Source organism: Anopheles merus, chromosome 3R (assembly GCF_017562075.2).
Source record: "Anopheles merus strain MAF chromosome 3R, AmerM5.1, whole genome shotgun sequence".
Classification (NCBI taxonomy): domain Eukaryota; kingdom Metazoa; phylum Arthropoda; class Insecta; order Diptera; family Culicidae; genus Anopheles; species Anopheles merus.
This window is the reverse complement of record NC_054084.1, coordinates 29,584,546-29,596,764: the sequence shown is the minus strand read 5'-3', so window position 1 is coordinate 29,596,764 and position 12,219 is coordinate 29,584,546. Positions and strand designations below refer to the sequence as shown.

Sequence of the window (12,219 nt, the reverse complement as noted above, 5' to 3'; positions counted from 1 at the left end):
AAAACGGACACTGTCAATACACAACGCGTTGTTGTGTGTAGGAAAAAAACGAGCATGGAAGCAATACACAGCACAATTGAAATTGAAATTTACCGTTTTGTTGCCGATGTTCTTCACCCGGCAGTTGAGATAGGCCGTCTTCCCGACCAGCGCTGTAATGTTCTTCGAGGCGGACAAATCAAAGTGTGGCCCACGGTCGAGCGGCGTCCGGAGCAGATTACTTTCGTCCGAGTCGTAAATTTCGTTCTCGCTCGTCTCTGAGTGCTGATGGTGGTGCTGCTGGTGCTGGTGAAAGCCAAGGTGCAGATTGCCAAGGTAAGGTGGTGTCCGGTTGCGTATCGGAGGACGCGTTACCGGTGAACTGCTGCGATCGTCACTCAGCTCCAGCAGGAACTGTTCCTCCGAAAAGGTTTGCAGTGACTTTGTAATGCCTGCCGGATTGGTGTTGTGGGATGGGAGTTTTCAATCGATGACCACAGATCCGGTGGCAATGAGAGAAAGTAGAGAAAAGATCCAAATTAGAGGTGGCAGTTGGAAGCTGTCGAACGCAGGAAATTGAAACGTCAGAAGGGATCGGGATGATAAATGAGAAACACTGTTTCCTTCACGATAGCCACGTTGGGATGAATATAATTGAAATTTGTGCACTTTGTTGGTTTCATCAATGAGGTTTTTACACATTTTCTTATGAAGGAAGACATTTTACAGCTTTGCAGAGCGCTTCAAGTGTAAAAAGCTCACTAGAAATTGAAGTAAGTTCAAGTATTGCAGGAAAATTATAATTTTAACATAACAAATACCCTTCAAGGTCAATTTTATAGTTAAAAATACATTAAAATATGAGAAAAATAGAAAATTTTACAACAAGCTTCATTCATTAACAGGTATAATAATGTTCTAATAATGATCTTAGCAGGAGTTCAGTTAATATGTTTTCCAAGTAAAAACAAAACGGTAAAAATCGTTTGGCTTTGATGTAAATTATTTGTTCAATAGCTCAAACAAAAAAACGATGTGTTCTGCACGGTGGTTCAACTTAGACTTTAACATTTATTGTTGATGCATTTCGATATACGTACGCGTTCTCACTAACACTTACTCTAATCGTTCCTTATATTATGGCTACTTGTATGGTATTAACTTTTCTGCATACATCTAGGCGCTAACATTATTATTGGAATTTCACTTTCTATTAGTCGTTCTTATTGACAAGTAATAAAGCACGTACTCTCCCTTATCAAATATATTGTTGGATTTAAAGGTCAAATATCCCAACAATATCAACAATTGCTAGAATGGCACATTATCTCAAACAATCACAACCATCATCTTTAGTGAGACAACATACGTACTTCATGGTCTTCCTGCATGTTGAATTTATAAACAAGCATTAATATACATAATCTTCGCTAAAGTATCTCTCTCTTCATAAGATCGACTGTGACTGTCTTGCCCTTGAGGGAGAATATCAATGTTCTATGCTTTCCACATGCAAGAAAGTCACTTAAATTGACCCTGACAGTCAAAGGAAAGGCCTTTCCTTTTCCTTGGTTTGAGCTGCATCACATACACTGTGAAGATTTGTGTTCATCGCTCAGGAGCGTAAATTAATTTATCGTTGTTATCAATCTTGCTCTCACACTCGTAGCCGTTGCGGTTTAATGCGGCTCTATCGCTTCTAGCTCGATAAGCTTCGTTGGGCACACAAATACAGCAAAAAAAGCAAACACCAGCAAAGCCAATCAAAAGTGACAGCTCTGCTAGGCAGGTGTGAGATGTTATCACATGGGGAAAGATACATAAATCAACTGTCGCCACATAATCTTTAAGTGATGTTGGCGATTGTGATGTGATTGCGTTGAAGTGCAACTGGATACCGTTGGTAGAAGAGGGCGGATTAGTGTGAATGTTTAAATGTTTAACGAAACGCTACTGGCAGTCGTATAGATGAGCTTTTGAAGTTTGATGTACAATGATAGCTCCTGGGAAACTGCAGCGATGGCATCGGTACGATTGGTTAATTCCGAACATCAAAGGGAACTATGCTTAGAGTTACAGCAAATTAGATTCCGATGATTAAGTGAAGCTGTTTATGGGTAAAGTTTTAATTGCAATTTGTGTTGATTTGCAGTTGTTGTAGAAAAAGAGACTTCGCAGTCGTAACTGAGGACAGTCAGTGTGATACACCACACCGTTTGAGCCTTCAGGAGAAAAGAGCTGATAAGATGTCTGAAAAATTTACATTGTGATTATAAAGTAAAACATTAAAATTCATCTCAATTAAACTGATTAGCAAAAGCCTTTCGGCGTTTTGTTTTTACCTTGTAACAAACTCTTCTCATTCGTTTCATAATCCCAGCCCATTACGTTAATTCAATTCCGATGGACTGCCACAATTATCGAAATTCGGTTGTTAATTGTGTGAACGCTAAATGAACTCCAAATTGAATCCTTCCTGCAGGGCACCTGCAATGCTCCTAACGGTATAATCCCCACCTGGGATGCCCTCCCTCACGGCTCGGTCGGAACGCCACCGGAACGCCAAACTTTCCAAATTGATTGGTAACGATTATAAGCGTATAATTAAGCCCTTTTTGCCTATGATTTGGCAGCGTGATTGTGTCCTGTAGCTTGGTACAAATGCTCACACAGGCACACAGACATATTTTCCTATCGATTATCAATTCCGGAAATAGCCGAGTTCCATCTGGTTTTGTGGAATCGGTCCGAAACGAAAAACAGTCAATCCGGCTATCGCCACTCCATGCTGCTGAAGTGTGCAGAGGGTATGCTAGTGGGGATTGTTGATCTTAAATCTGGCACACCTCCCCAGTGGATACGCAGCTGGTACACATAGAGACTGGAAGCTTCACAGGATGGCAACTGAGCAACGTGATGGGAATCTGTCAAGGGAACGCACACAGTTAATTAACAGAAAACACTCGCACCGCAAGGCACGTCAGGAGAACGAGAGTGACGGAGTATCATGCAGCTGCGACACACAGCAATCGATTGTTGGATTTATTGATGCGGTTTGTGTGCTGATTATGGATAAAGTGAAAACAGAACAAGTCGCGGATTAGGGTGGATCGATTTTTGCGAAATGCGACGTGCGGTAGTGAGCTTTTCTCAGTGAGTAACAAAGATTTGAACGGGACTCAGACTCAGCTGCAAGATTGATGTATTTTTGGGAGATATTTATTAAAACTAATGAACGGTTACACGATTAAACAAGAGTTTCGGTCGATGTGTCGACATAGTTGATGTTCGGTTGATGTTCATGCATATAACTCTGCCAAAATTACTGATATGGTTTAGCGAAATGAAACACATCATTTAAGTTTGTCAATTAACTTTGAAAGCTTCTTTATCTTTTTGGTTATCATTTGGCCGTGTTTACAGATTGCAAATGTGAACCAGATGTTGTACAGTTATGCCATTGTGCTGGCCAAACCAAAACACACCAAACCATTGTTCAACCAAATCGACCCCAACATGAGGCCCCAAAAAAACCGTAGATTTATATTCCAGTTCCAAAAAATAAAAAAGGGTTCGCATTTACTGATATTGCTGTGGGAAAAAGGAAGCTTTTGAGCTCTTTTACGCGAAGCATCTTGTATCTACTGTGCATGCTTACGAGCCATTAAAAGCTGCCCTCTACCTCTACTGGAACTGCTGAGCTTTATCATAAACAGACCCGCCTTGCCGCACTTGAACACGAACAAAGCAGATAACAGATAAAAGGATTACAATTGGGACTCCATAAAGTACTGTCTCGACTTTAAATAACCTCCTTCGAACCCGTAAAGGCTGGTTATTCTGGCTTTCCGGCCAAAGGGACTCCAGTTCCGGCTAGCGTGTTGGTATTCCATCTCCGGTGATCCTTTCTGCTTGAAAGTTTCTTTCTTTTTTCGTTATTTTGACTTCCTACACTCGCCTAATCTTACCGCAATATTTCGAGCGTGGGTCCACCAAACCAAAAACCCACGGTGCAGCCCGCATTCGACTCCGGAAAGGTCACTGCGAGGCGAAATATGTACGCACCAACCTTCCTAGAGCGGCTCTACAGCAGGATCCTTTTCAATGTATAAAAAGGATCACAATTTCTTAGATTTGCTGACTGGTGCCGAGTTCATGAATATTTCTTGTGCCATTGTTACCCCGGCGAGGGGCTTTATTTTTTGTTCTCAAATAGACCGAATTGGATATCTCTGCACAATGTTCGTTAAAAACAAGACAAATGGTTTCACGATCGTGTACCGCACCGAAGAAAAAGGGATAACATGGAGTAAGCTTCCTTTTTTTGCTGTTCTTTATGTCCATCGGCATTCTCGCTTATGCAGCATCTCGTTCGCATGCATTTAATGCGCGTGTAATGTGTTTTATCTCATTAATTCACAATTTATAGGCTCCATTATAATGGGATTTATCCGCTAGCCAGAAGCCCCAGTTACTCTTTATAATTTGATTGGAAAGGATGAGATGCAATCATTTACCAGCGCATTTCAATGCTATTGCTGAAACTGCAAGAATAAACTACCTTACACATTAAATTATACACAAGTACGCTCTCTTTCTGATACTTTAATCATAGATACAATGCAACACGGAAAATAATTACAACTTTTCATCGCGTCCATCATTGTCTCCATCAACAATATCAAACACCACACACACGTGTACTTGAGAGCGTGTTTGTGAAATATCAATTTTAACACAACCGTAACCATTTTACCAAACCGATACAAAAACCGGAACGATTTAGGGAACAAAGCAGAACCGCCCAACTCTTCACAGAATGCACAACAAGCTCTTGTTCTCCCAAACGTTCTCTCGCGTGAAGTAAGCGAATGTTCGTGTGTCTCAGCTTTGCTTCCTGCTGCAGGCATAACTCTAGGCTTAAGCGGCAGCGAAACGAACCATTATTATTTAAATTAAATCATTTCGGATTGCTGCGCGTGTTCGACGATTGATATGATGGGCGTTCGTGGATGTGATGTGTGTCGTTGGAAAGCGAAACGAGTCAATCGACTGGTGCGAATTACTCTATCCTTCCCTCCCTCCACTCCCTCTGTACACAAACTGCTGTTGCCGAAAAATGCAAATCCATTCCGGCACAAACGAGACCAACCAGCCCGGGCTGTCGTTAAGCGTAAATGGCTATTAATAAATCATTCTGAGGCGTTTCGCACGGATTGATAACGTCTTTTTTGTTTTTGCTTGCGTGTGTGAGAATTTCCGCCTGATCGCTTCATGCAGTCGTTTGGGTAATTTTAAGCTTTCGCTTTGCGTGTTTTTTTGTCTCCTTTTGCTTTCGCCGCCTGCTCTGGTGGATGGGGAACAAAAGAGATAAAGTAATCCCCGAGCTCAGCGTAAAACCACCTCTCGAGCGTTTCAAGACATTTGACGATGTTTTGACGTGTTTTCAATTTGTTTTTATGCTGCTTTTTTGCGTTCATTTCATCTCCTCCAAAACTTGAACACATTTAGTTAAATGGAAAAATGATTTCAGTTTGTGCGAAACGCAGATTACAGTGAGCGTTGAACAATCTTGTCCCGCTTTCTTGTGCACAAGCAGAGTGGGCAGAAAAAACGGAGCTTCAACACACACGAAAAATCACTCAACACTCATCCACGCTAACGATTGGCAGTAAAAGCCTTACCGTGGTGTTGCTGTTATGTGTGTATGTTTGCAATCAAATTCAATTTTGACACTAGGCAGGACGGATGAGAAACGCAAGCCTGTTCTGGTGGCCGCCGGCACTGGCATGATGGGATTTTGCTGGCCGGTACGATATTCTGACAGCGGCAAACACATTACAAGCGAGCGATCGAGGATAGTGAAGCAAGGGCAAGAGAGTTTTTGGACGTTTTTTGTGCAAATGCCTTTTTGCTTTTTGATACCAGAACGAGAATAAAAGGAAAATATGCTTCGGAATTTGTAAAAGATACATGGAAGCCATATACTTGGAGGGAAACCTCTGAAATCTAGTATTGGTGAATCTTCATGAAAGGGTATGTTTCTTCATTTCTTCAAAATAATCACATTGTTCGAACACGTTGTAAACTTTGATAAACAACCAAATCAGTTTTAGTGACTCGTTGTTCACTATATTTTATCGTTACTTTTTATCCATGGAACAAGAGTATTCGCTTTCATCCCACTTGACATACTAAGCTTTCATCAAATAATCGATACCGTACCGAGAAACCCTGCACTGCTGAAACAAACGACACTGTTCTACAACTTTTCTCCCGGCCAAATCTCAACGAGAATCAAGGAAACAGACATGACGAAAAGCCAACCGAGCCGTTCTTGTGCTAGATGCTCCTCCCAGAACATCAAAATCTGATTCCAACTATCGGGCGTTATCACTTCCTGTCAGTTCTGTGCATGCCAGTAGAAACAGCACAAAAAAGCTCGGCCCTTCAATACGATAGCCATTTACCATTCTAGCTCTCGGCATGGAGCTTCTGCTTGTGTGTTTAAGGGATTCATTTCCCAAAACCCTTTCGAAGGCAAGTATGTGCTTTGGATGAGAAAGGGGTTTCGTGTAATTTTGTTCATTTGTTCCTCCATTGTTTGTCCATGGATCGATGCGAAGAGGTATGTCTGGACGAAGATACAGTTTTAGTTTGCTTGTTTCAGTAAAAACTTCCGTTGAGTTTTTATTTTTCCATATTTTTTATAGGTTCTACATTTATTTATTTGCAGATGACAAAGTTTTTGGTAAATGTCTTTTAAAATGCTTTCAAATCTTCGAGTTTTAAGAATATGAAAAATCCAACAGCAACAGCACATGCTACAATGGCGTTTCACAAAATGATAACTAACAATATAGCATTAAAAATACATAAAACAGCTCCTCACATTGACTCACAGTGGTACAAATCAAACAAGGTTCCTGCGAGATAGAAATCAAACCCAATTTGAATAATTATACTTCTTGTTATCTGTAGATTACCTTCCAACGATCCATGCATTTTGAGATCTTTCTCCCGGTCACTTTGGGTAATTATACTTGCAAACTTGGGAAATGAATAATTCCACAACGCAAATAAAATGTATTCCAATCTCCCTAGACAACGGCTCACACCGGCTCCGTGGACCGTGGACCGTGGAAATGATGAAAAATCAACGCTTCTTGCAGCACTTCAACTGATGAATAAATGTCCCTAAGGGCGGGGCACTAAGCCAAATACCTAACATTGCAAACGTACTCACATACCAACGCTCACAATAGCTCCGCTAGCCTTACTTAAATAAAAAAGAAAGAGCATAAAAAAGGCTCAATTTTTTCAGCAGTATACAGGAGATGTCGGGTTTTTGGTTCCTTCCCCGACTTGGTTGACCTGGCCTGATGGTAGCGAGCAGATTACAGTATTGCTTCATGCCTCGTTTCAATGATTTGCTTATGGAATGGATCATATCCGCCGCGTTTTTTGCCACTTTTCATTCGTCTTGATGATGCTTTCCCCGTCCTAAAGCGTGTACACTAGCAAACACAATGCTATTTCTGCGTTGTTTCGATTTAAATTGTACAAAGATATGCCAATGATACACTCCAAACGAGTCTTTGGGGAAGTATATGTATGTGTGTTTGTCGTGTATATTTTTTGTTCGTGTTTGCTTCATTTCAATAGCTTGAGGGAAAGCGAATGCACCATCAGCCCAGTGTGGTCCCGAAACAGTGCCGTGAGCCGGCCGGTGTACTGAAGGGCAATCAGAGCTAATAAATCAAAATGCGGTACATTCGGGTTGGGAAAGATCGACTGTGTCGTTCACGTGCTCTCTAAGGATGGGATGGTGAAACAAAACGGCTGGAGAGAACAAAATACAAAGCAGACTCTCCTTAACAGTTTTTTTTTATTTGACATGTTTCATATGTTGAAGAATGTGTATTGAGCTCTTAGAAATACTTGTGTGAGCCTCATTGTGCGCGAATGAATGTGAGGCGAGGATAATCAGTGTAATGATGATTCTTTATTGTACTTTAACAAACCATTACATTTATGATTCATCAACTGGGTATGAAGTTTTTGTTTAACGAATATTTTACTTGAACAAAAAAAAAACTGAACATTATGCAAATCATTGAGCTAACATGTAAGGTACATTGAATAACTTCTCCCATCACAGAGTAGTAACAAGGCCAAATTGTAACATTGCATGCACAAAAGCGCTACAGTTGCCACTTAAACAGCGTACCACAAGTATAAGTAAATATACAATAATTCATAAACGAAGTTTAGAAGAGAATGGATTGCAACACAGACAATTATCAGAATAGCTCAGAGTGTTAAAGCCAATGACAGAAATACAGATGTTGATGAACGAATTCTTCATATTCAATTTTCTATGTTCCTTGTTTTTAATGCACGAAATATTTTTTAAATGTTTGTTTTATATCTACCTACGAATTTATGAACTGAAATCTAACGTATATTATCCCTTTCATGCAAAGAATTTAAATATCAATTGAATAAAGTATGAGGTTCATAAATTGTTACTGTTTGTTTTACTTACCGTGGTTTAAGTGTACGATGAAAAGAAAAAATATATTTATTCCATACTGAGAGCGCAGCGCGGCCATTACTGAAAAAGAAAAATGGACAATTTAGTTTGTAAATCATTTTTGGAGCTTGAAACGGTGTTAATTTTAAACTGCTTTTTTGCTTAACTGAAAGGTTTTGCTAAATTGACAGATGAATGAATAATACCAAAACGTTGCACAACACCAGCAAGCAACAATTCCTCAAATTGGATACGTTTAATAATAAAACAGAACAAAGGACTAAGGCCTGAGCTGTTGTGAATTTTATTTTCCTTTTTTTCCCTTAGCCATACATTTCCCATAAGGAAACGTATGAAAATAGGTTGAAAACGACACAGAATGACAGCACATGTCTCCATCACCTCGGCAAAAACCTTTCCATCGAGGCCCGATGCGCAACATTTGAATGATTTATTGCATCAGAATGTCCTAGGGCTGGCACAGTAAATACAACACCAAGCATCCTCTCTTCCTTGCAGTATACACATTTCGCTGATTGTGCAACTGGCTAATGTCACACGCACCTCGTGCAGCAGTGTGCAGCAGTCGCCCTCAGCAACTGTCAAGAGTGAAACAGCCACCAGGCGTCTCCATGTTTCGCGCGGGGAAATAGAATATCATGCATCATGCACACACGGGGTCGTACCGGTTAAACACCGTACCCTGGTGAGATCTGGCAAAAAAACCAAACCTAACTAGGTGATCATTTATGGCGAGCGTACCTTGTGAACTCAACCTCACAGCGGCCTACCGTTGCACCGTTTCCGGTAGCGATACCGTGATAGGCTATATTCAAATTTTCACATTTACCCGATGCGTCGGCTATTGCGGCGCTAGGTACACTGTGTTAGCATGAAAGTAAGCCAACATGGTGGGTTTTTTGTTTTAGTTTTTCAATCTACTGCCATTTTGGGAGCTGCAGGTCACCCGGTGCATGCCAGGGGTCGTTCGGAATAAATTCACTTACTTTAGAGGCTTTGGCGGTTTGCGATCCGATGCAACATGTCGTTTTTCATCGAATTTTACATTCACTCCGGAAACTCATTAGTGGTTGAAGGTTGACCTACTTACATCCTTCACTCTCATGCACATACAAACACGCTTCAGCTCACACTAGGGGCCACCGTTTGGAACCACAAACTCTCCCATCGCAGCTGCACTCGCGCGGTTAAGGTTCTTTGGCACATTTTACCAGGCCACGGTAGGTGCATCTTCAGCAAATGGGAAAGATTTTTTCGTCGAACATAATGTCAACCACCAATTTCAGTCATGCAGCCATAATGCAGCGAAACGCTAAACGGACTGATGAATCTGCTGACGCTGGCCCGTCGGATGAATAGCAATCTTGCACAGCATCCGGCGATGCACCTCGTTCAGCTCATCCCAGTCTCTCTATCTACTACCAAAATGTACGTGGTCTACGAACGAAAACTACAAATCTTCGCCTGGCGCTATCAGAATCAGAATATGATTTTATCATTCTTACCGAGACTTGGCTTACTCAGTCCATACCTTCTTCGCTCCTCACTGACGATCATTATCATATCTACAGGTGCGATAGGAATCTTTCCAACAGTGCCCTCTCACGCGGTGGGGGTGTTTTAATTGCAAGTTCCTCTTCAATACCGACATGTGAAATCGCATCGCCTAATACCATACTGGAACAACTTTGGATCAAAACATTGCTGCCAGGTGTCTCTGTTTACATCGGCGTTGTTTACATTCCGCCTAGTCATGCGAATGACCCCGCAGTGATGAACGCTTTACATGATAGTGTACGTGAAATTTAAAGCCGCATTAAAGAGAGCGATTTATTATACGTCTTCGGAGATTTCAATAAACCTGATATCAGATGGGAGCTGACTAATACATCAGAAGCCACCGATTGCTCTCCATGTTATTCTGTCATGCATTATGCACCTTTATGCAATTCCGTGGCTAATACCGATTTCGTTGATGGGTTGCATAGTACCGGATTATTTCAGTTGAGTGGTATTGCAAATCAATCTGGGCGTCAATTGGATCTGGTCTTCGCAAACCTTGCCGCAACCAATATTTTGTGCGACTCAATCACACCTCTGCACTCTGTGAATGGTACTTCGGCTCTAGAGAACTTCCTCCCATACGTAACACACTGTAGTATTCCACTTCTAAGTGAGGACTTTCATCATCCTTCATTGGATATGATGATTTATTATCCCGTACAACTATCCCACACCACCAACAGTCACACTCGCAGTACAGTCAATAGAATTTTCTTCAAAACGAATGTGGAACGTATGAATGCCCTTATTGTGTCGTTTGAGCGTAATTTTGACTGCTCCAACTTTTCCACTATCGACGAAACCACCGATTGCTTTAGCGTTTTTATGCGCTCAGCGATTAATTCCTGCGTTCCTGTTGCTCAACGAAAGCCTGGCCCCGATTGGTCTAATGCATCTTTAAGACGGTTGAAAAAAATAAAATCAAAAGCCTACGCGGATTACAGTAGAACGAGATCATCGCTGCATAGGAGAATTTTTTTCGATGCACTGAACAATTATCGTCGACATAATCGTGTGCTCTACCGCTCCTTCATTCGCCGTACTGAAAGGCAGCTATTTTCTAAGCCGACACGGTTCTGGAGCTTCTGGAACAAACGGCGCAATATAAGAAGTATCCCTCCGTCAATGAGCTACAATGGCCAAACTAGTATCGATACATCCGATATTTGCAACACTCTCGCCAATCGTTTCGCTGATGCATTCACCCTTCCTGTTCACAATCCTAACACACTAGCAGAGGCCACCCGCAATACTCCATCGGATGCTATCGATTTTATTATACTCACAATTGACGAAGCATTAATTGCGCGCACACTCAACGATATAAAACCATCTACATCATCTGGACCTGACAATATTCCCGCATACATATTGAAGCACTGCCGTCAATCACTCGCACCCATTCTTGCCAAAATATTTAATGATTCCCTTATGCGTGGCACGTATCCTGAGTCCTGGAAACACGCGCGAATGATTCCTATCCATAAAAAAGGCAGTCGACTTCATGCTAGTAATTATCGTGGCATTGTATCCCTATGCGCTTGTGCAAAGGTGTTTGAGCTCATTCTATACAATCCGCTACTCACAGCAGTTCAAAACTATATGGGCCCTAGTCAGCATGGATTTCTCCCAAGGAGATCTTCCACCACAAATCTTGCTGAATTTGTTGGCTACTGCTTCGACAACATGGATCGTGGTACTCAAGTTGATGCAGTATATATCGACTTCAGGGCTGCGTTCGATAGTATTTCTCATGATATTCTACTTTCGAAGCTAAAAAAACTCGGTTTCCTCGACTGGCACATCACCTGGCTGCGTTCATATTTAACTGGTCGTTCGTACTACATAAGTATAGGATCTCATCGTTCTCACTCTTTCACCAGCTCCTCCGGTGTGCCTCAAGGGAGTAATTTGGGACCGCTACTCTTCCTCATCTATATTAATGATCTATCTTTCGTTTTACCGCCAGGCCAACACCTAATGTACGCCGACGATGTAAAAATATTCGCTCCAGTTAGAAACGACAGTGACTGTGTACGCCTTCAAACGATCCTTGAGAATCTGGATAGCTGGTGCAGCAGAAACGCTCTCCAAGTGTGTGCTGATAAATGCCAGTGTAT

At 41.5% G+C, this 12,219-nt stretch overlaps 1 protein-coding gene across 5 annotated transcripts in view; it reads right to left on the bottom strand.

The window, feature by feature from the left end:
* The window catches only part of LOC121597442 (zwei Ig domain protein zig-8-like), a 41,446-nt gene that overhangs the window by 2,865 nt on the left and 26,362 nt on the right, over positions 1 to 12,219 (bottom strand). For all 5 annotated transcript variants that reach the window (XM_041923197.1, XM_041923199.1, XM_041923196.1 and 2 more), the window contains exons 3-4: positions 8,528 to 8,596; positions 94 to 431 (exon numbers count right to left, since the gene is read on the bottom strand). In XM_041923197.1, coding sequence (XP_041779131.1) covers positions 94 to 431; positions 8,528 to 8,594 — 405 coding nt within the window. In that variant the 5' untranslated portion in view covers positions 8,595 to 8,596. The remainder of the gene's footprint in view (positions 1 to 93; positions 432 to 8,527; positions 8,597 to 12,219) is intronic.